Source organism: Leuresthes tenuis, unplaced genomic scaffold (genome assembly GCF_036924035.1).
Source record: "Leuresthes tenuis unplaced genomic scaffold, fLeuTen1.0.hap1 SCAF_22, whole genome shotgun sequence".
NCBI lineage: Eukaryota > Metazoa > Chordata > Actinopteri > Atheriniformes > Atherinopsidae > Leuresthes > Leuresthes tenuis.
The window spans coordinates 6799801-6823260 of record NW_027325376.1 but is presented as its reverse complement, the minus strand read 5'-3'; the positions used below and the strand labels follow the sequence as shown (position 1 = coordinate 6823260).

At 43.2% G+C, this 23460-nt stretch overlaps 2 protein-coding genes across 2 annotated transcripts; both read left to right on the top strand.

Annotated features, from left to right (window-relative positions):
* The first annotated feature begins 879 nt into the window (after positions 1-879).
* LOC140281920 (uncharacterized) lies at positions 880-2600 on the top strand. The gene has a single exon (XM_072376431.1). The coding sequence runs from the start codon at positions 1127-1129 to the stop codon at positions 1766-1768; it is 642 nt and encodes a 213-aa protein (XP_072232532.1). The 5' UTR covers positions 880-1126; the 3' UTR covers positions 1769-2600.
* Positions 2601-4215: 1615 nt separating this feature from the next.
* On the top strand, positions 4216-23306 carry dvl2 (dishevelled segment polarity protein 2). Its single transcript, XM_072376370.1, has 15 exons — positions 4216-4738; positions 11009-11078; positions 13294-13448; positions 16089-16198; positions 16430-16559; positions 17557-17647; positions 17747-17816; positions 17951-18090; positions 18227-18303; positions 18409-18476; positions 18563-18697; positions 18960-19091; positions 19909-20085; positions 20418-20642; positions 21661-23306. The coding sequence occupies exons 1-15, from the start codon at positions 4578-4580 to the stop codon at positions 22221-22223; spliced, it is 2304 nt and encodes a 767-aa protein (XP_072232471.1). The 5' UTR covers positions 4216-4577; the 3' UTR covers positions 22224-23306.
* The last annotated feature ends 154 nt before the right edge of the window (positions 23307-23460 follow it).

The following is a 23460-nucleotide window of genomic DNA, read 5'->3' as shown; positions in this document are numbered from 1 at the left end:
CTCCTAAAACTGCAAGTTGGTTTATAGTGATATGACTACAGGTGAACTCAAAAGAGTACAGAGATTTAAAATGACCAGAAAGAGACACAAACAAGTACAAAGAGATGACATCCATCAGCCAGGGCTCAGTGGGTAAACACACACAACTAATCCAGGAACACCCACTTCCTACTGGGGGGAAATCTTGTAAGTCAAAAGAATGTAGTAGCTGCCGGCATTTATCAGCTCTGGCTCCGATCAGCATTGATGGAAACACAACAGCCAGGTCAGAAAGTTGCTCTTTTTAGAAACTGGGACACAGCCCACAGGACACAGCGAAGTGCCATCCCTTCATTTTGTGGTTGGTTTCAGGTTTGTTTTCTGAGGTTGTGGAAGCAAAACTCCGGAGTGTAAACATGTTTCTACTGGTAATGATAAAGTATTTTATCAGCTCCTTTGAGCAGGTGTACTCGTATTTCAAATGAATGTTTAAACACCCTCCTTTTGGTATAAAAACGGTATTGATTTCAGGTCAAATTTAGCTTACAAAAACAATGGATCCTCCGGTTACCAGAATGCAAATCATTAGTGTCTTTTTTTAGATCTTCTTAAAGTAAATGCACACCTTTTTCTAATTAAGCCATCGGTTTGCAAAACAAACTTGTTTCTTAGGGCTTCCAAAGAAACAACTGCTGACTTGGTTACGTAACAGTCGGTTCAATCAGTCAGACCAGAGGAGAGTCCCTATGAGTCACTGAGCTGATGCAAATCAGAGGACGTGCTCCCACAAGCATGAACATACTGGAAAAGAGTCACAGTGATTATTACTTCTGTTTTATTTATTTCTTATTCTTTCCTTTTCTGTGCCTGTGTGTGTTCAATCCAGCTCACTCATGGAGCTTTTGGGGGTTGGATGAAAGCATGTTATGACTTGTGACCTTTAGAATCTGTTCGAAAAGCTTAGAATAAACAAAGCAGCATCCCAGGGGAGTCCAGATAGTGTTTAAAAGCAGTTTAAGCCTCTTTAAGACTTTTAGTCTTGACTTGACTTGACTTAAGGTCTTGTAACTATTTCTCTTTTGCAGATTTTACCAACTTTTGTTCAGAATTCATCCTCATTTTTTCTCCATCTCGCCGCCCACCTACCATGACAGGGGATGTGGTCCCAGCTTTTCAGCACAGGGACCCAACTGCTCCAGCACCCGGCTCCAGTGCCAACCCCGGGGAGCCCGTGGATGTCGAGTGTCCCATCTGCTACCAGGAGTACAACCAGTGCAACAAATGCCCCCGGATGCTGGAGTGCCTCCATGTTTTTTGCTCAGAATGCCTCCAGAGGATCAATCTCACCCCCTACGACCTCTCTGACACCAGCAGCCCGCCAGCAATCCCCTGCCCTCTCTGCCGCCATTTAACCCCACTGGAGACTGGGGACGCCCTCACCTTACCCTGCAACTCCCTCATCCTGTCTAAGCTGCCCCGCATGGCCCTCTGCATGCCTGCGGCCATGGCTACTCGTCTGGCCACGGTCACACAGAGAGTCGTACTCTCCCTGGAGGGCGACCGCAGGGACACCCGCCTCATCATCCTGCCCACAGTCAGCCTGCGGGTGCAGCAGATGCACCCGGACCGGCCGTACGGCACGGCGCCAGGCCTGGTGGATGAAGAGGGGGTCATACAGCAGAGTAAGAGGACACTGTTTTGTGTAAAACTCCTGGCTGTCATCTTCTGGGTGCTGTTTGTGATAACCTGTGTGTTAAGCGTCATGTTTGGACCACATTTCAAATTCTAATGGGAAACAATTTTTCTCTTCCTAGTCGCAGATGTAACTCTTGATACGCAGCAATGATTCACTCAGAGTAAAACGCGAGCAGGAACACCAACATTTTGGAATAAATACAAATGATTCAGTCATATTTTATGAAGGACTGCTAATTACTTTATAGCCAACTCAAATGATACTGTTATTTGAACGAGAATGCCCCACTTTGCTGTATATTTGGCGCTTTGCGTCCTTTGGTGCTCTTTAAGCAATGATGAACAGATGGAGAGTTCCCTCTAGTGGTTTATAAGAAAATGGATGAACTCTATTCAAAATATGTTCATTAAGAAATTTTAAAGCTCAACATGTTCTTTTTCTCTCTCCGAGGTCTCAGTTGCTGTCCACATCAATGATTGCTGTTTTTGTTCGCGCCTTCTTGGCAATGTGTGAAGCTGGATAATAATATTATACAGCTGACGACTGTTCTGCCAGTGATTAAACTGAATAAAGCTGGGTTACATAACACAGGCACACAGTGTTACACAGTGTCAGGTGCGCACATGTTTAGAGAAGTAAAGAAACATGCAATAACATGTTAGAGTTTATATGTTTATGGAACATTTCCTTTGCCCTTATGCTGTAAAATACAACAAAATCACTGATTGTACCAAACTGTCAACTGTATTAGACACAGAAGTCTGATCACAAATGTATTTACACCCACCCTTCTTTTGTTTTGTCTCATCTCTGTTCCAGAAAGCAGTTTTCTCTATAAAAGATGTAATTTCCTTATTCTGGTTACAGTTAAAGGGCAAAAAGAATGGCATTTATGTGGATGATTGTTTTTAGAAGGCGTAATAAATACCGGAAATATTTTAAATTTAAGAATTAAATAACCGAATTGCTGATGTTCACTTGGGCAATAATTATTCTGTGTATGTCTCTTGCATTTTGTGTTGATTTTATTTGTTTTTGTGCCATCCTGTTAAACACAGCACATTTGGGAAACCCTGAATCCCATTAAGAATTAAATTATTTACATTAGAGGTACTAAAGAAATGTAAATGATGACACAAGGGATTGAATATAAAAGTGCCTTTCATTTAGTAATGCTTTGGTGATTTTTGCCTGGGAAAGAAGCATTTTTCTGGGTCCTGGCTTAGTTCTTGTTTGTTTTAATCTGGTAAAAATACAGCTTTTTGTGAAAATACACACAGTCCATTTTTATTCAGGGTTGTAAGATGGTTAAACACAGATGATAGTGAAAAATATGGTTAAAAAGCCCTTTTTCTTTCTGGTGACACTGTGCCACGTCTGCCAAAGGTGTAAGTTTCAGTTTCTTCATCCATAAAATCAAGGAATTTAGAGTACTTCCAGCCTAAACAACCTGCATAACACAGATAATAATATGATATAATTAAGATAAAATCATTACTACGACAGTAACACATAAGAGATACTTAGAAAGTTGTTCATCTATGACTCAGCAGTGGAATCCAACTCATTATATGGACTATATCTGAGGTACTGCTGGTTTAATTAAGTCCTTTCTTTTCATCCCACTTTTTACATCAACTTCAATTCCTCTAGCTTTAGTCACAAGTTACTTAACAAGTCAAAGATAACGCATGAAAAACTGCTCTAATTCATTGTTTTGATCTAGATCATTACAGACAACTCAGTTGTTTACACAGGTTCAGTTAAAACCTTTGGTTGATAAATCTGTACCATTTTAGTAAGTGATTCCACACTTTTGTGTGAAATTTGTCACTATTTTCAGGTGTTTTGACAATCCCAACAAAGAAATCACATAAAGAGAAAATAACAACCAGAATGATCTATTAAGAAAATAGTTATTAGCAGGAGTCACATACAAGGAAGTTCAAAATGACCTCCACTTTAACCAAGAACACTATGAAAGGCCAACCGTTACAGAGATGCATGACTGATGACAGTTTAATCACATTATATAGAATAATACAGAAAAGTATAACAGGCAGAGGGGATCATTTTCTTTTAAGCAAAATAGAAAAGTGTGTTTGTACACAAAACCTATGGTAAAGACATACATACAGCAGCAGAAATATAGACAAAGTTTGTTGAATACAAAGATAAATACAGGATATATTAATAATATATATTAGTATGTAAATCAAATATATATATATGTGTATATATATATATGTATATGTACACGCATACACACATGTACGTATATATGACTAAATTATAACAGATAGAGGTATATTTTACTTTTAATTCTATAGATAAATTGCTAATTATATATATTTTCCAATAGAAAACGGTAACAGGTAAAGAGATACTTGTACTCTGAGGTAATTCAACTTTAACTCATGCACACAATACTTCCCCCACCATTTGTACCAAAAATGTTAGGGGCAGTGGGGGGCCTGGCTGGGAGAGCACGTAAAAAAGAAGGGGGGTACGTCTTACGTCACACGCCGCGTTGGCTCGCAACAAGTGGTGAAAAGTTTTCAGACCCCCTCCCCTGTATGTTTTTGTTGGGGGAAAAGTTGTTGGAAGTTGGGTCGTGTGAATGTAGCGTGTCCGTCGGTTTTCGCCCTCGGTAACAGAGGGAATGTGAGTTTTTAGTTTTGCAAAGTGGGAAAGCGAGCTCGTCAGCGGGGTTTTAGCGCTTTGCGTCCTTTGGCTCGGACTGAAAATCTCAGTGGCCATCATCGTTTCACCTCTGCCGTCTCGTTAGCCACCTAGCTAGCTCCGCCGCTAGCTAACTCCCCAACAAAGTTAACGCTACCTCGCCTCATAGTGCGTTTCTCTTGGAAACTTCCAGGTTTGGGGGGAAAAAGCAGACGCAGAGATGGCGGAAACCAAAATAATTTATCATATCGACGAAGAGGAGACGCCGTACTTGGTGAAGATCCCCATAGCTGCCGAAAATATCACTTTACTGGATTTTAAACAAGTTTTGAACAAGCCAAACTACAAATTCTTCTTCAAGTCTATGGACCAAGACTTTGGGTGAGCTGCTGGGATTTTTTTTCCACTTTACCAGTGAATACTTCTGTGTTTTGCATGAAAAATAAGAACCGATGAAAGCTAAAAAATACCTCAAAAAGTTGGAAAATAGTCTTTTAATCGTGTCAATGTTTTCTGAGTGGAAGAGCTTTAGCCTGAAAGCTTTTAAGAAACGAGTGTTTGGTACTTGGGAAGTCGTGCAGTTCTTTTCTTTTAACTGGTTAGGTTTTATTTAAGAGTTATTTCGAGTTGGTATATGAACAAGAGCCACTCAGGTCGCCAATCAGCCAACACATATGATGCCTGCTGATGAATATCTAAGTGCTTCTATAAATACTGAGGGTATGTAGGCTGGGACATTTATCAGAAAACATCATTACAATGGGGGGTATTCCCTGTGTCTGCTGCTTTTCTTTGCCCTAATCCTCATCCCTCCCTCCTTCAGTCCATCATCTGGTGAAATCCTTGTCTTTTCTTTCTTTCCGGACTGAAGCCGGGGTTTTGTCTCCCCTCTTTAACACTTCGGCCTGTCAGCCATCCTTTCATTCCCTGGCTTCCTCGTCTTCTCTCCCCCTTCTCCCTCCCCTCTCCTCCAGAAAGAGCTGTCTCTCCTCTCCTCTATCAATTAATCTTTTTTCTATGTGGCTGCTCTGCACTTTCCTGCAGAGGAATGCATGATTGTGGTTTATTCACCCAGTGAGACCCTTAGGCTTTCTGTTAAATGCATTGTAGTGCCGGATTAGTATTAAGGCCAGGGTTTTTTCTCTCTAACCCTTTTCCCTGTTGGATGGCACCATCGCGGCCTGTGTCAAAGAGGCTACACAGCCGAGTCCAAATGCATAGAGAAAGGGATGATTTGGCTGTTCTTCGAGCCTCTGACAGAACTGGTGGGACAGAGCTGCCTCCCCGGATGCAGATGATTTGAATATTAATGTCATCAACATAAATAGCACATTGAAAATGAAAATAATTGCTTTAAATGGGTATTACACTACGTTGATGCTTGTATATCCTAAATTTGGTTATTATTATAGATGTTTATCAAGTAACATTATTAAAGTTACACTTCACAACAGTTTTTATATATGACAATTCATAATCTGATCCCTCCGATGCTGCAGGGATTTTTGCGCCCATCCTAAGCCGTGAATACAACACTCGAGCTTCTTTCTGGCTCTTAAAGTTTTAATTTTTATGTTGCAGCCGCCCCGTTTTGCACCGACTGGAGGTTATCTTGCTTTAATTTCTCTGGGAGCTCAAAGTTTTTGCCTTAGGAATCCCTTTTAGGTCGTTCTGCCAACATTTTGTTGGTCTGAATAACTAAATAATTCAGGTGTTATGCAAACAAACTGAATGATGCAACACAGGATGGGTATTTTTGGAGCTCTTTAGCTCATTTCTTTTTTTTTTAGTTAACTGTAAAACTGCTGAAGACCATTAGAAGCAAACCAACAAACCAAGCCAGATGGCAGCCATGTTTCTTTTCCCCTACTTTATTTCCTTGGTACAACTTCACTGCTATGTGTGGTGGGATGTAATAGTGTTATTAAGCTGAATGCATGTAAGATCTAAAAACTCCATCATTATTAAATCAGTTATTGCTTACTTCATAAGGCAGTGTCTTTTTCAGAGTAATGTCTTTGTCGAGTTAATGTTGAACTGCTGCAGAGCGTTTAAACACAGACTCCATGTCTGGCTTATGTATTTGAAAGTGTAAACTTTGATGTGAAGCTATTTCATTTGTTTGTTCTACCATTAAAATATTCACTTCACTGTTGCATTTAAAAAAGGGGGTAAAAGATAAATGATATTAATCTTTTTTTAATTCTCAAATGACTGTTGTTGGCACACATGATGCATTTCAACACAATGACATAATATAACCTTCAAAACAGCCGTAAAATTGAATTTGTTTTAACCAAAGACGTACAAATTTCTCTGCTTCTCCAGGTGGCTCAAATTGGTCAATTTTCTGCTTGACCGGCTTGATTAGTGACCGATGGAAAAGGCTGTCAGAAATCTGCTTTTAGGTCATGTGAGCGCATCGGTTCAACCACACACACACACTCACCTGCTAGCATAGCGTGTGTAAAGCTGTGGAAGTTTTCACAGATTTAGCAGCACCCAGCAGAAAGAAAAAGGCATAATATCGCTAAGTTAAAGTTCAGAGAAATCTTCTAAAGGAAAAGATGAGCTTTTTATGGAGATGTGTTTACTGTTTGGTCATATTTAGGCTGCAGTTGTCAAGTAGCATCAGTCCAGCTGTCCCCTGTATGAGACCTACAGTGATTTCATAGTTTAATCAAGTCATGTTTTACCATGTGGACAGTCACATCCACTCACTGTAACTTTAAAATGATTTGCTCATTCTGAGGTTATATTAACACGGGTCGAGGAGGAGTCTGAACACAGTTTAAATGATGAATCAGCCTCTACGTATAGCTGGTGCCCCGCTCAGATCCACCTCACCTAAACACTTTCCTTGTGTGGATGCAGTCTTAAAATGACAATTGCTGTCACTGAATCTGTGGGATACGTATCTAGTTTTCCTCATTGCACATTTTTCTCGTCAATCATTGGTGCTTCTGACAGATTTATGCCACCGTAAGAGGACACGTACTCGCACCTGCAATAGTTTTTCTCTCTTTGCTGCCAGTAAATCACTTCTAGCTGTGCTCATCTCGAGCCGGTAGAGCCATATTTAGTGGTTGAAACATTCAGGCAAAATGATAAAAACGTCACGATCATGTAAAGTGTGCAGTTAGCATATATTATAGTATATTTTAGTAAAATAAGAATGGAAATTTGGACTTTCATAGCTGAAATATTTGGCCATACTGGCTTTTTCTTGATATTCCTTCGAAAAGCTGTGTATATATTGTATAAAATGATCTAAACAGATCTAACAGTTGATCTTTTATTTCCTTTGAGGTTTATTTGTTTGTTTTTTTTTTTGTATTAATTTGATTAAGATTATTTTCAAGTGTTTCATTCACACTCTTACACTGTATTTTACGCTGAGGGTTCAACCATAAGGACCTTTAATCTGATTTTTCTAAGGGGATTTATTGTAATTCCCGCATACTTTTCCCCTAAATCTAGAAAAAGAAAGTTTCATTATGAATAGACAGTGAAATTCTTTATTTAGAAAAATATTTTAATGTTTTTATGGTGTCAATCCTAGTTTTTAATCTGAAAATTGGCTTAAAAACTGCAGCTACTACATCTGTGAATTTTAGTGGCTTCCTAAAGTCAAGTTAATCATCTCAAATGAGTCACCCGCTCTAAACTCTCACACTCGAAAACCTTTGGGGGGGGGCGGAGTAAATCTTGACCTTTGGGTAAATTGTGCTGCCTGGCATGACAAACTAATTTGAACGTCTCCAACTGAGTTCAGATGAAAAATTTCAAACATAGCTGAGAGTCAGCTGTCCAATCGAAGCAGGAGGTTTTTCCTCCAACCCGGGAGGTGTGTGCGTAATGGTGTGTGTTTTCCTTTGCCCTGGTACGAGGCCAGCTGTCGACCGGAGCTGCGTGTGTGGCAGAGAGAGGTGGGGGTCCGCAGAGCAGAGCAGAGCGGGCCCGGGCTGGTGCTGGTAACGTGGGGCTGAGCGGAGACCATTTGCTGAGCGTCTGGGGTGTCTACAGGGAGAGGAAAGGGCAGAAAGAATAGTGCGGCGTTCAGCTAAAGTTACTACAGTGTGCATGTGCTGTTAGAGAGGATCAGGGAGCTGTTTGAGCAAGATTAATTATCAGAAAACTGATGCTGCCTTAACCGTGAGGAATTTAATGGCACCAGGGGACTAGAACAATGGAAGAGGGGTGGAGGGGCTGCAACAGGACCCTGCACATTTAAGGCTTATTTGTGCATTATTGGAAGCATTGTAGAGTGTGTGTGAAATGACTCGACTCATGTTTGTTTGGAGGACAGAGGAATGAAGACAATTACGCTCTCTGTCGACTGTTGTTGCATCTGTTCATCTGCTGCCTGCCTCGCCGCCGCCGCTCGGAGCGCGTGTTTGAGGAGGGAAGATGTTAGATAAATTAAACTGAGGAAAAGTGGCCGCTAACCGACACAGTGGCCATATAGTCCCATTTCTCAAAGGCTTGAGGCGTCCTGCTGCAGATCCCCACCAGTGCCCACAACAGTTTGGCTGATTGCTAACACTCACCCACAAAACCAGCACTCAACAGCTGCTCACAAAAGCCCAGTGGAGCCTGACCAAGTTTCACACACAAAAGAAGAAGCACACTGACCGACCAAGCTGGAAGAAGCCGAGTTTTTAAGCGTTTGGGTTTGTCCTGTGTGTCTCAGAGAAGCAGGAGTCTGCTGGGGGGGGTGGGTGGATTGCAAAGCCGAAGCCAAATGTTTCCTCCCTGGTAAACAAACGAGTTCAGAGGAGGAAAGAGCTTCCAGGAAAACACCCGAGCTTTGAGCTGTGTGGTTGTTTATGTGAGGGAGCTGATCTTAAGTACTTTGGATTTGCATGCATATTAAACTGATGGTGTTGAGTCATTTGCAAGTAGGTACAAAAGCTCTAAGAATGTGTGTTTTTAGTCATGGCTGTGATGGATTAAGAAGTCCATTGTGCCTCTCATCTGCTGAAGGAAGCCCTTTCCTTTTTTGCTTGCTGTTGTGATTCATGACACGACAACTAAGGCAAAGCGAGAGTAAAATCTCTAGTTTTTGTGAAAGGAAATTGAGGCTAATTGAAGGTTCCTTCTCTGGTTTCATGTCCCACCAGGAGCATATCAGAGGGGAAATAGTGGTCTCATTCAGTTGGGGTAGATGTGGTATTTATTAACCGCTCTTTATATATGATCAGTAGTCTTAAAAGTTTATGTATCGAGAACTGATCAGATTCTTTCTGACATTCCTGTGTCTGACTTCCCGGCCAGCCCATGATGTGCTGCACATCAGCTCCGTGCAGCTTGACACAGCTTTTATTAAAAATAGACCAGTGAAACACAACACGTCTGGTGAAATTTTCCTTCTTTAGAGCAGCCACAATCAAGTCTGTCGACCGTGAAACGCAGCGCAGCCGCATCCGGCCGGTATCCAGGAGTCACAACATGGCGAAATCCCCTTTCAGACATAAGATACGTGGGATTAATAGTGCTCAGGTTTGGAAGATCTTCCTTCCAGCTTCGTCCTATTCTGCCAGTTTTAACACTTCCCATCAGCTTAACAAGCTCCCTGTGTTTATGTAAAGCAGGACGGGGTGGATGAGAACAGTTCAAACTACTGCCTCTCTACTTGTGGAAGCTTGCTGAAAAGCTTGGCGTCTTACCCATGAGGATTTTATTGAAGTGCAAGTATGAACAAACTCCATTTAACCTGACTTCACCTTCTCCAGGATCACTTCTGCTGTTTGAAGCTTAACCCAGACCTGCAGAAGCAAACAATCACACTTGAACTTTCATTTGGCTGAAGTGCTGCAGTAAAGCTTGTAGCGGCTGCAGCTAACGCCTGGAAATCCACGGTGTATTAAAGTTTACACACAGACTTGTCCGAAAAGGAAGATCATATTCCAGTTTAAGACTCGCCCTTGCTGTGCATATCTGTCCCTAATGTGAGGGGAGCAGCTCACACTTGGCTATTTTGAAGGTGATATGTGGATGTAAGCATGTCTGACTCTGTGATATCACAGGACGGACGTCTCCAGGGAGCTTATCCCGACACGACGCTGACATGTTCAGTTGCTGTCAGATAACAGAAACCAGCACATGTCTACAAGCAGCTCTTAGTCATGTGATTCCTAAGCCGGTGAAGTTAGCAGATCACCTTTTCCTGTTTGTTTTTTCGATTGAGTTTGAAAAAAAGCTTGTTATTTGTAACGCCCTGTGTTGAAATAATCAGATTCCACAAAATTCAGCCCAAGAGATGCGTAGAAATAAAGTTACGATGGCTTAGGCTAAGCCAACGTGGGTAAAGTTGCAAATCAAGGAGCAGATTGTGTTAGTAACACTTTGATTTGTTGACTTTTCTGCCTGCTAACAGTTTCTCTGTTGGTTTTTCTAGTAAATTTACTTCATTTGTCTTCCTCGATCTGCAAAGACGGTCACTTTTGCACAACTTTGAGGTGAAACCAGAGAAACTTGTGCCTGACGTTGTGGTCACAGATTAACATGTTTCATGTTTGTGTTAGCAGGGTAAAGTCATTAAGCCTCCTGCACTTTCTCCGTACGGATGCCACATACACGAAGCCATAATGCTGTGAAAACAACCGTTTCTGCCTGCTAAAGCTCACTCTCTGTCTTTATGTTTTTCAGGGTGGTGAAGGAAGAGATTTCCGACGAAAGTGCCAAGTTGCCATGTTTTAACGGCAGAGTGGTGTCATGGGTAAGCGAAAAATACACATTTTTATCTGTTATAACATCAGCTGTGGGTTGCTTTGATCTATCTTCACATTTATCAGTTTTCAGAAACCACTTTTTCACCCTCCTGTGCACCCCCCCACCTTCAGGCTGATGATCCTGCAGTTAAATAGTAATTACAATCAGATTTGGTCAGCGACTCAACACGTGTGTATTTAATGGCACCACTAAAGAGACTTTGCAGATTTCATTTAGGCTTGTTCTTGGCTGCGTTTTTTGTTAAAGAAAATAAAGAGAGAAACTTGAACCAGATTCAACAGGAGGAAACCGCCTCAGCAGATGTGTGAGAAAAATATTCTTGGAGCTTTTCCAACATGTTCTGTTTGTATAGTTGGACTTTAATTTCTCGTCATGTCGTTTTTATGGTTTCCTCTAACATATGAAAGGATATTTTGCTAAATGAAACAGAAGGTTTCATCTTGGGTCTGTGTGAAGGACGGCTCATGATTTAGCTTCATGATTTACCCGGTTTGATCATATCCTTCTTGGTTGTTGTAATGATGATCCACATCCCCCCTTTTTCTTAAAAAGAGACCTTCATGAATACTTTACATGCTGTAAATATCCTTCTAGTCTGGGATGTACCCTTTTTGTACACATCTTTGGATTCAGTTCACCCCCAGAGTTTGATGCTCTGGCTCTGACACACAGTAAGTGTTGGTCCAACTTTATGTTTTCACACGATAGTCGTACTTGTTCCTAATATTCTGCTCTTCCCCGTGTGTCTAAATTAGAAGAAGCGAGCTCATTCAGTGCATTAGTCCTCCTCTACACCAGCTTATTGGATAAAAGCCGCTGCTAAATCAGTGCAAAGTCGTCTCTGTGTCGCTGCAGCTTCATGCGCGCTTTGATGATAAACAGCTGATCCCGCCCACATCAAGAGGGTGCTGCCTGTGGTGGAAAATGAAGCACAGAGGAGCCGTGACGAATTGCACTGTACTGTGAAACCCATGGAGTGTACATTCTGTTTGATGCCAGTCTTTAAATGTGGATTTAAACAAAAGAAAGGCTCATGGTTGGGCTGTATGGTCACTGTCTTTGCAAGCTATTTGAAGCCTGTTGAGTTTGCAGATACATGACATAATCGCTTACAAATGTCTCGTCACAAATGAATCTCATGTGAATATTTTGTGACGGGACGTGTGGAGCCAAACAGCTTTCACTCTGTGAAACGGATCACGAGGAAGGCAACTGTTTCTCTCATTGTTAATCGATACTGCAGCTGAGCAGCACGCTGCGCGGCTTGTTAGCAGCTACAGTACAGTGAGTTGCCAGGTACAGTTTCAACACTTTACATTTCTCTGGTGGAAGACCCAGTTGTTGCACTCCACCCTGCAGGTGGCATTTGAATAGAGACAAAACACTGTGACTTGGCCCAGATAAGCAGGTCTGAGGCCAAAGCATCTGCTAAGTGCATAAGAATGGAGGGAAAAAGGCATGAAGGGGGAAGGAGAACAAAGCTCAGACACTGGAGGGACTGATATGTGATCTGCACTCCAAGAATGATGGAAAGATCCCAGAAGACGAGTGTTTCACAGTCCCACAGCCATTAGTGGGGAGGGAGTGACTCCATAAAGAGCGTTTGTCTGCACCTTTTAATGGACTCCATTTTGGTTTCAACTATTTTGACGTGCAAAAGCTGGTTTACCTGAATGCACCAGGCCTCCGACGTGTTGTTTTACAACATGGAAGTCTTTGTGTTGACATGTGGAAATGTTCCGCTGTGATCCACACGTAGATTTAAACATTTAAAGCTTTAGGACTGTTTTCGATGCTGCCGTTTTATTTCCCGTCCCGTCTGTTTTTGTGTTTCGTGTAACTGGAAACTGTGGCGTTCAGGCTGATCGTTGCTCTCTGTGTGTGTGCAGCTTTGTCGTGTAATGAAGAGAGACGGGTTAAGTGTGGGATAGCGTTTCAGTTTGCCCCTGAGACGTCCATTTGAAAAGAGTACAGCGTTTGTGTGTCAAAGTAATTGACATGCCACTCATTTTCACTTCCTACTCCTCCTTTCATTCCTCATCTTTTCCCAACCTCTCGTCTGTGTGCCCACTTTCAATTTGTACTTCTTGTCTTGTGCCAGTTTCTCTCCACATTCTTTCTTTTTCTCCTTTGTCTGCCTTCATCACTCTTTATCTCTTTAAATCAATTTCTTTTCTGCCTTTTTAAAAAAAAAAATTTAGTTGGTGTCTTCAGACGCTCCAGCTGTAGAGCCTCCAGTGGCTGTGGTGCCCCCTGTGGAAACAACCACCCAACCTTCTCCACCTCCTCCACCTTTGCCACCCCCACCTGCTGAGAGGACTGGGGGCATTGGAGACTCCAGACCGCCTTCCTTCCAGTAAGCAAAGCACACATTTTAATCTCACCTGATGATGGACATCACACAACCTGCACATTTTGTACCTTAAAGATCAACATACACAGTTTTTCTCTCTAAGGTTTAATGTAAAAACTCTTGAGTTGTTTTTTCAGACCCTTTGAAACTGATCCTGGCTGTAGCCGCCCTGTTATTGACTCTTTTTTTTATTATTAAACCTTTATATCATCAGGCAAGCAATGTAAGAACAGGTTCTTATGTACAAATGCGGCCTGAGGCCACAGAGCAAAGGCTCTTTGAGGGGGAAAGGGAGGGGGGGGGTCCTACAACATAAAACAAGTTACAAGAACAGACAACAATTAAAAGTAAATACAATACAATAAAGCATTAAACGCTGAGGTGCAGCAAGTAGACATGTGCAACAGGTGCAGGAGTCGGCTATTATGTGTAATACATTTAGTTTGAAATCAGTGAAAGAGGTGAAGACAGTGAGCTGGAGAGTGTTTTGTAAATTGTTTCAGTCACTGGCTGCAGCAAAATGGAAGGCGCTGCGTCCGAAGCTGGTACGGGCTTTGGGGACAGCAAGTTTGACGAATTTGCTCGACCGTAGGTTGAAAACAGAGAGAGAGATGTGCCGAAGGGAAGAGAGATTAGAGGCTGTGAAGCCAAGTATGGATTTGCAGATGAGTTGAAGCCAGTGATGGAGGCGTCTGGTGTGGAAGGATGTCCAGTTCACTCATTTATACAGTGGTGGGTTGTGAAATTTACATGACCAGACTTGAGAAAAGACCCACAAATATTAACTTTAAATGTTCTTCTAACTTAACTATAGAAACAACAAAGTGTCAAAGAGCTTCTCTCAGTTTCAGAGTATTTAGAAATAAAGATGGAGAAAGTTTGGGCCATTTTTGGCAGTGCCGTATAGAATAATATAAACCGTCATATGAAATTCGAATGACAAATGCACAGGCCACAAGCATATCTGGGAGACACAGAGCTACATGAGGAGTTCTAGGTGATTTTGTATGAATTTAAGGGAATTATTCTCTCTTTGTTTAACTGCTTTGGACTCTAACTCCTGGGTCAACAGCAGCTAATTGGGCGGGAGGCGGGGCTATACGACCCTGGACGGGCCGCCAGTCCATCACAGCGCCACACAAAGAACAACAAGGGTCCATTTAGAGTCGCTATTAGCCTAACATGCATGTTTTTGGGCGGTGGGAGGGAGCTGGAGTACCCGGAGAGGACTCCCGGATACTCAGGAGAACACAGAAAGGCCCCAGCCGGGATTCGCTGTGAGGTGACGGTGCAAACCACTCCACCACCGGCAGCCCAGCACCATTTCTTTCACTTGTAAATCAGACCAATCCTTCATATTGTGCTCTGTTCTCTAACACATGCAAAGCGGCCCTGAACATTTCCATGGAATACGAATGATTGCTTCACTGACTTTTTGTGGAGATTTTCAAGCCAGCACCGTTTTAGATTGGAGCGGGAGGTCGTTTGTGAATGTAGCATTTATTCGTTTACTGGAGCTGGATCCGTATCCCCTTCTGCTGACATTCTCCTCTCAGCCTCGTGTACCATACTTTAAACATTGTTGCATCAGTCTCCTGCAGAGAATCTCACCTCTCAGTGAGAAAAGTCTTAGTGTTTGACCAGCTTTGGCTTTGATGTGGTGTTTTCCTGGACTCTTATTAAACTCTTTAGATTGTTGTTGTGACAGTGGACACATCAGCCTGTGTTTGCTAATTGCAGGTCTTTTGAGATCTTTTTCTGCAAAGACTGTAGTCCAGAGCTGCAGCAGCAGCAGGGTGCAACGAGTGTGGCGTCATTTAAGATCACACCTCCGCTCTCCTCCTTTAAAAAAAAAAAAATACCACTCAGCACTGGTCCTGCTCTCCAATGTGAGGAACTGTTCAAGCTGCTAAAGCTTTTGGTTTTATCTGTTTGTTTTGGTCAGAGATGCTATTGTGTTACATCATAACTGCACCTATTCAATAAAAATGTTTCATCCTGAAAGCCGAGTGTGTTGCTGGGAGGCAGCGACAGCCAACAATACCGAGTGTCAGATTCACTCTGATGTGTTTGCTCACGCACACAAGAAGTGGTTTCGGTCATGTTTGTTAGGAATCCACGAGACTCGTCACCATCACACTCCAACCAAACCAAAGTAAGCTGTCTAACATCAGAGTTTGCAGCAGGCCAAACATTTTGCACATCATTTCCCTTTGTGCCTACATTTGGTGGTTTCCCAGTCATCATGTGAAACTGTGATTAAACTCGAGCTGCCGACAGCTCTTCTTTTGTCAGAGCCTCTCGGGAGATTGAACGTTTCAGTTTCAGACGGTTTCTGGATTCGGTGTAATTTGATCATATCAGATCGTCTGATCTGAAGGGAAAACCGTCACTGGATCGTTGCCTGTAACAAAAACTGACCAACTGGTGCTCTGTGTTCAAAACAAGCTCATTATGAGTAGAAACCGCTTCACAGTGTAGATTTACTGTTAATGATGTTACTCTGTGTTCATCTAAGCCTCAGTCAGTTACCCAGAAAGCACAAAGAAGCCCATGAGCATGCAAACACAGACCAAGTCCTTCCAGAAAACCACAATCAAATCGAATTTTACGATTGCGTCATGCTCCGGTTGTGTTTTGCAGTCCCAATGCGACGGGCAGCGTGGAGACTCTGGACGAGCAGACTGAAACGGAGTCTGTAGTTTCCTTCAGGCGGGAGAGACCCCGGCACAGAGACAGCTTGGATCAGCATGGTGAGCAGCGGCACATCACAGTGCTGACGAAAACAGTCCTTCATTGTGGTGGTCTGTCAAGATATGGCGTGCCTGCATCCGCTGGTGACGGCGTGATAAAATCGAGGAATGCTGATGTGTGGAATGTTTGTTATCTAATAGACGAGGTAAACACTGAACAGAGCAAACAAGAAAATTCTTGTTGGTAACTTTTCCCTTCTTGGTTTTTCGGGGTTTCCTTTTTTCTCCAAGGGCCCCGAATGAACGGTCAGAGTCGCCTGGAGCGCCACCTGGCGGGATACGAGAGCTCCAGCACGGTGATGAGCAGCGAGCTGGAAACCACCAGTTTCTGTGACTCTGAGGACGACGACACCATGAGCAGGTGAAGGACTGATGGCGGGATTTAGGGGTTCAGTGGGCGTCAAACAGCTTTCTAAAACCTTACTTCAGGTTATAGAACTAGTTTTATTAGCCAGCTCTCTATAACGTCACATTCAATCATTGTATTTTTCTATTAAGAACCGTGTTTGTGCACCAGTTGGACCATATTAACTGAACCACAGTATACAGTCACTTTTTTCCTGTTATTTGCTCTTTATCGTAGGGTTGAGCTGTACTTTATATACACACACACATATATATATATATTCTTTCCTGCTGTGTTCAAGAAGGACTCAGAGAGTTGCACCTTCAACGTTTCCTCATTTTTGGCCATTTAGTAACTTTATTCTTGTATTTTTTCAGAAAAAGCAGTTAGTTTAATGTAGCAATACGTTGGACAAACTGTGGCTGCTTCCTTTCAAGTAGGTTTACAGAGCGGCGTTGGTTTTCTTTAACTCCGCCTCTCCAGAGCAGCTGACCATAGTTGTAAGCTGTGGACGTAGACGTTCTTGATTGTAAAACGACTAACAGACACAGTTGCACTACAGCCACATTTGAGCAAAACATCAAAGGTCTTATTTTGAATCACCATCGCTGTTTCGAACAGTAAAATGTCTTTCATTCTTATTTTCCTCTGTTAAAATGAATACATCTGGTGTTTTTCTTGTTGTTTGGACTGAGCTCCCATTTTTGTTGCTACAACCACAGTAAAGTGACAATAAAAGGTACTATTCCTTAGGTATGGGATTGTTTTTTGCCAGTAGGAGTTCAAATATGAATGGTACCCACCCCTTATGCACTGTTTGTTGCATTTTTTAACTTCTGCTTTCTAAAGTTGTCTTTTCTCTCATTCCATGCCCTCAAATCCAAAATGAACTGATGATTCAACTGTTTCCGTTGCATGTGATGTTAAATATTGAGCTCCTCCATTATCTGTTGTGATTTGCAGCTTGTTCAAAGTTTGTGAAAATGACCTCTCACCGTTTGTTGACTCGCAGGTTCAGCAGTGCAACAGAGCAGAGCACAGCCTCCAGGCTTCTTAAGCGGCACCGTCGGCGGAGGAAACAGCGCCCCCCACGTCTGGAGAGGGTACGTACAAACGCCTCTGAAAGACCCCTTTTTTGATGTTTCTAATTATTTCAGGTGGTTTTGTTGCATCAGGAGTAATTTCCCTGTTTTCATCTACAGGCCTCGTCCTTCAGCAGCGTGACAGATTCCACGATGTCCCTGAACATCATCACCGTCACTCTCAACATGGGTCTGTACACAGCTGAGGCTCTGTCTGTGTGACACGTTTACGCTGAAATTAGCTTGTTATCGCCGACTATTTCACTTAAAATCAGCACCAGAGCGTAGACTTCCAACTGACAGTATTGTGATTCCCCAACGCAGAGAAGTACAACTTCCTGGGCATCAGCATTGTGGGCCAGAGCAACGAAAGAGGGGATGGAGGCATCTACATTGGCTCGATCATGAAGGGAGGAGCTGTGGCTGCAGATGGGCGCATTGAACCCGGTGACATGCTGCTGCAGGTGAGAGGGGGAAGGATGTCTTGCAGTGAAAGTTAATATCACAGGAGTTTCCTGTTGTTTGCTTTATTTTTCTTCTAGTTAACTCATCATTTGACCCTAACTATTACTGAAATCTTATGTTTTCCCGCTCGTCAAGGTGAATGACATCAACTTTGAGAATATGAGTAACGACGATGCGGTGCGAGTTCTCCGAGAGATTGTACACAAGCCCGGGTGAGCTGTTGTTTCCTCCTTCTATACGTGTGATTTGCAGGAATTTCCAGGTTGAGCGTGCACAGCGTGAGTGTCGATAAGTGACTGTTGTGTTGTGGTTTCCAGACCCATCATCCTAACGGTGGCGAAATGCTGGGACCCCTCTCCTCAGGGCTACTTCACTCTGCCTCGCAGTAAGTGCAGCTCAGCTTCACATCCTCCGGCAGAGCAGCTTCTCCGTGGTTAAAGTCTCTGTCCTTTTCTGTTCTGTTCTGTGTAGACGAACCGATCAGACCCATTGACCCAGCAGCATGGGTCAGTCACTCTGTGGCGATGACCGGGGCTTATCCTCCCTACCCAGGCAGCTCCTCACTCAGCACCATCACTTCCTCCTCTTCTGTCACCGAGACTGAACGTGAGTCTTTCTCAGTCTCCTCTCCAGTCCTTCATAAAACCGTATTCTCCAGTTTTACACCAGATTGTTGATACTCACGGCTCGAATAACATTCGTCATCCTGGTTCATTCTCTCCATCTTTGTCTGCTAACGTTAGCTCAGGAATTATCTTTCAAATCCGTCTTTGTTGCTGCTGTTGTGTTCAAAGTGATAAATGATGCTTTCCTGCCTACGGTCACCTGTTTACGTGTCTATCTAAAATGATCTTGTGTCTTCCTCCAGGTTTCGATGACTTTAACTTATCACTGCACTCTGACATGGCATCTGTTGCCAAAGCCATGGCTTCACCAGAGTCGGGTCTGGAGGTCAGAGACCGCATGTGGCTTAAAATCACCATCCCGAACGCGTTCCTCGGTAAGATGAAAACTGGAAACCAGGCAAAAGAACGAAGGGGGAGGAAAAGAGACGGTTTCATGAACTCTCTGTGCCTCAGAACCTTACAGGGCAGCCATTATGCTGACAGAATTAAAACCGTGTGACTTGTGGGAGGGAAAAAACCCAAATGTACGAATGTGAATGCTTGTTTTGAATGGAAACATGTGTTAAATTGGAATCACCTGCAACTGAATCACAAGAAATAATTACATGAACTACGCGGTCGTCTATTTTTGTGCTTTTTTTTTAGAATTATGACTCGAGTTTGTATTACGTTTCTGATGTAGATTTTCTTTTTTTTTCTTTTTCTAATTTATTATGTACTAAAAACTCGGCAGTTTAGAGTCCATCAGGCATCCAGTCAGAAGCACTTTGATAATATTTATGGAAATTATGAGAAAGTAAAGATTCCTACAGACACAAGCTATATTTCCATTTAGCTGCCTAAAAACAACTTGAGATTATTGTAGATTTTTACACTTTTGGGGTAAAAATGCTTGACACGAACTCCTGATTACCTCGTTTGTTTCACTTTCCCGTACATCTCATGCATTTGTTACTGTGTTATTGCCTTTTAAATACAAAATGTGTCTCCTTTTGATGTGTAAACCCAATACACGGCGCATACTTATCCGTTTTTATTGTATCTTTCTCTTGCACTGCTGTACTTTACTTTAATTGAATAATATACGTCTGTATGAACACAAGATCTTTTATATCATGATGTCTTTGGGACGAAACGTTTCTTAGAGATGATTTAAATGCTTTGATTCCCTGTTTTGTGACCCGTCACCAGGCTCAGATGTAGTGGAGTGGCTGTTCCACCACATCGAGGGATTCCAGGACCGCCGAGAAGCCAGGAAGTACGCCAGCAACCTTCTGAAGGCCGGCTTCATTCGACACACGGTCAACAAGATCACCTTCTCTGAACAGTGCTACTACGTGTTTGGAGACTTGAGCGACTGTGAGAACTGTGAGTTAGTGGAAAACGCACCGATTACTGACCTAAATCTGCTGACTGTTACACTTAATCACATTTTGCACACAGAATGTTTTCACACCTTGTGGTTGTAGAGATCAAATGTGGGACGTCTGAATTATGGAAGGAATCCTCTAACCCAAATTTAGCATCTCCAGAAAGGACATGATAACAAGTAGAAAAGCAAATCTTAAAAAGATGAAGTATTCATGTAGAAAGGAGACATTTGATTACATTCACTGTACACAGATGGAGGTAAACGTGTCACATTTCGATCTTACACACATTTTCTATGAGGTGGTTTGAATTTATTCCGTCTTTTCCAGACATGGCCAATCTGTCCCTGAATGACAACGATGGTTCCAGCGGGGCCTCAGACCAGGACACCTTGGCTCCCCTTCCACTCCCTGGCACCTCTCCGTGGCCCATGATGCACACCTTCCCCTACCAGCCCTACCCCACACACCCCTACTCCAGCCAGCCACCGCCGTACCACGAGCTCACCAGCTACAGCTACGCCCCCGGCAGCACCGGCAGCCAGCACAGCGAAGGTGAGCGCACACAGATCCGGCTGCAAGTCGTGTTTCCCATCGTGGCACCAAAGTCTTTAAATTTGTTTGAGAGCAATAGAAAGTAGATTCAATGAAATTTACAGGCTTAACCAATTAGCATCCACCCTCTGTTCTACAGTAATGGAACAAACCCTCTCCGAAGGATTTTTTCACAGCAGACATTTTGACTTGTTTTAGCAGAAAAAGCACTTATGAAACAAAACAATTCAACAACTTTAAGCCAGGACAGTGAGCTCTGATCACTGGGGCTTTTCATGCATTCCAGCGGAAAAGGTTAAAAAAACCGTCCCAGCGTCCTGCCCTTTCTTTCAGGCACGGCGCTCTCTGACGACACGGACACACCCCCTCAGAAAAATAGATGTTAGCTAATAGATATAAAGCGATCGGCTACATCAAGCAGAGCAGGAAGTCGTCTTTGTACAGGTGTAGCTCCTCCTCTTAGCTGCTGCTCGTCTCCTCCTCATCATCAGTACCAGCAATGCCAGCGCTCTCCTCGCTGTTAGACAAAGACAGTCTTGGAACCGGCACCAAACTTGGACATTTGTACATGAGCACCGACCTCCGCTGCTCTGCGGTTTACTACATTTTATCTGAGAGCAACTTTAATCCATTCAGACCAACCTTGTTGAAAAGATAACCCATACAGTCCCACTTTTATGCAGTTAATATTATTTTTTAGTGGGTTTTTCACAGGTTTGTGCAGTTGCAGCTGTGTCAAAAACTGGGAGGCAAATATGTGTTTAAAAACGTTGTTACTCAGTGGAAACATACTGACTCTAATGCTTAGTTTATACTTCTCCATAACGTCGACGGGACGTCTTCATTGAGCATTCACGTCGTGGCTGCGTCGTCTAAATGATGGAGAATATAAACTACGCTGAAGGCGTCACATTTGTATGAAATGAATCAAATTTGTTGCAGTTCAGCCGAACCTCTGATTGAACAGGATGTAAACATCGCTTCTTCTCTGACGACTTTCTCTGTGTCCTGCCTTCAGGGAGCCGAAGTAGCGGCTCGACGAGAAGCGAGGGTGAGCGGCATCGCAGCAGTAAAGGTCCCGGCAGCACCGTGGGCGGGGGCGAGAAATCCCCGTCTGGTGGCGGTGGGGAAGCTGGCGGGGCTGACTCTCGCTCAGGCAGCGGAAGCGAATCCGAATACTCCACCCGCAGCAGCCTGAGGCGTGGCCACGGCTCAGCCGCCCCCAGCGAGCACAGCCACGCCTCCTCGCAGCGCTCGCATCATCACCGCATGCCCCAGCCGCCCCACATGTCTCCCTACCCGCCAGGTATCCTGCCCTACAACCCCATGATGGTGATGATGGTACCCCAGCACCCACACCCGGCCTTGGCAACCGCCCACGCTCTTCCACACGCGCAGCAGCTACCAACAGCCCCCATGCACCCGGCGCTGCCCCCGCCCCCTTCCTCCACTCCAGGGGGACCACCAGGGGCTCCGCCCACCCGCGACCTGGGCTCGGTACCCCCGGAGCTGACTGCATCACGTCAGTCCTTCCACCTGGCCATGGGCAACCCCAGCGAGTTCTTTGTGGACGTGATGTAGCTTCGCCGCGTGCGTCTGTGCTGAGCGACCGTTCAGGTGAAGTCGGTGTAAAGTTCCCACCTGTCTTGACGAGGATCTGCAGGTAGCTTGTTGAGCTCACAAGCGTCTTTGGATTCGGGGCTCTTGTTGCAAATTTGGTGAAACAGGGTTTAAAATGACAAAGTAAACGAGACAAAAATTAAAAACCTAATTAATCTGGGAAGCGGTTAGTCTAGTTTCTCCTCCACAAAAAACCCAAACGGACTCGTTCAGCTTCATCTCGCTGTAGCGTTTAGTTTAATTCAGGAAGCAAAGTCTCCGTTTAACATTTAACTTACCGGCAGAGCTGCTCTGCTGTTGCAATCCACCAAACTCCTACATAACGTCACAAATCAGACGCTGATCCCAGATCTGCCTCCCAGGACCCATACCGACCACATCGCGACACTAGAGGGTGCCAGATACACCGTGTACTTGAAAAGGATACAATCCTGCATGTACAGTCTATCTGGATTAAAATGCCAGATTCTTTGTCCACACAGGAGTATATCGAGTGGCTTTTTTCTGTTTTTAGACATTTTTAACACTCCAGGTACATAAAATAATTAATCTTGTTCCACATTGTTTGACAATGAACTTCTCTGTATATATCTACTACTCCGATGTAAAGAGCAAGCTCTAATGTGAAAAGAAAATAGGTCCAAAAATGTCAGGGGAACAGTCAGTGCCTAGTCATCAGATATCTCTTATTGTGAGGGGTACCGTGGTTTTCTGAATGTGACTGTAAAGCTTGATGGTACTTGTGCTAGTTGGTGAAAAGAAAAAACGCTGAAAACGGTACTGTTTTGATTGCATACAGTGTATATCCTAACTGTGATCCAAATGCTTGAGTTCCCAATGCTTATTTTTATGTTACTGACTTGCATTATTCACCAGTTTTCATTTTTGTACGAGTGCCTATATAAATCATGTTTAACCCAACTATTAAGGTGCTAAATGAAGAGTCAACATTTCAGAAAAAATTACCTTGACTGTATCACATTGTTTGATTTCATATTGACACCTTTGCTTGTGTATTTGAGAATAAATTTGATACTTACTTACTGTTCAGATTTCATTATTTTAAGAGCCTTTCGGGCAACTGTGTGTGAAACTCGTGTTTGTTTTTAGTTTGGTAGTTCAAAGTAATGCATCATAGTTTTACATCTATGCTTGTTATTTCAGATGAGGTTAATGTCCATTCGCATAATCCAAATTA

Bases quoted from the DNA above. Each gene is read 5' to 3' on its own strand.
- dvl2 (XM_072376370.1), top strand. From the start codon at position 4,578: ATGGCGGAAACCAAAATAATTTATCATATCGACGAAGAGGAGACGCCG. The intron at 20,086-20,417 runs GTGAGTTAGTGG...CGTCTTTTCCAG, and splicing joins CTTGAGCGACTGTGAGAACT to ACATGGCCAATCTGTCCCTG. The intron at 20,643-21,660 runs GTGAGCGCACAC...TCCTGCCTTCAG, and splicing joins CGGCAGCCAGCACAGCGAAG to GGAGCCGAAGTAGCGGCTCG.
- LOC140281920 (XM_072376431.1), top strand. From the start codon at position 1,127: ATGACAGGGGATGTGGTCCCAGCTTTTCAGCACAGGGACCCAACTGCT.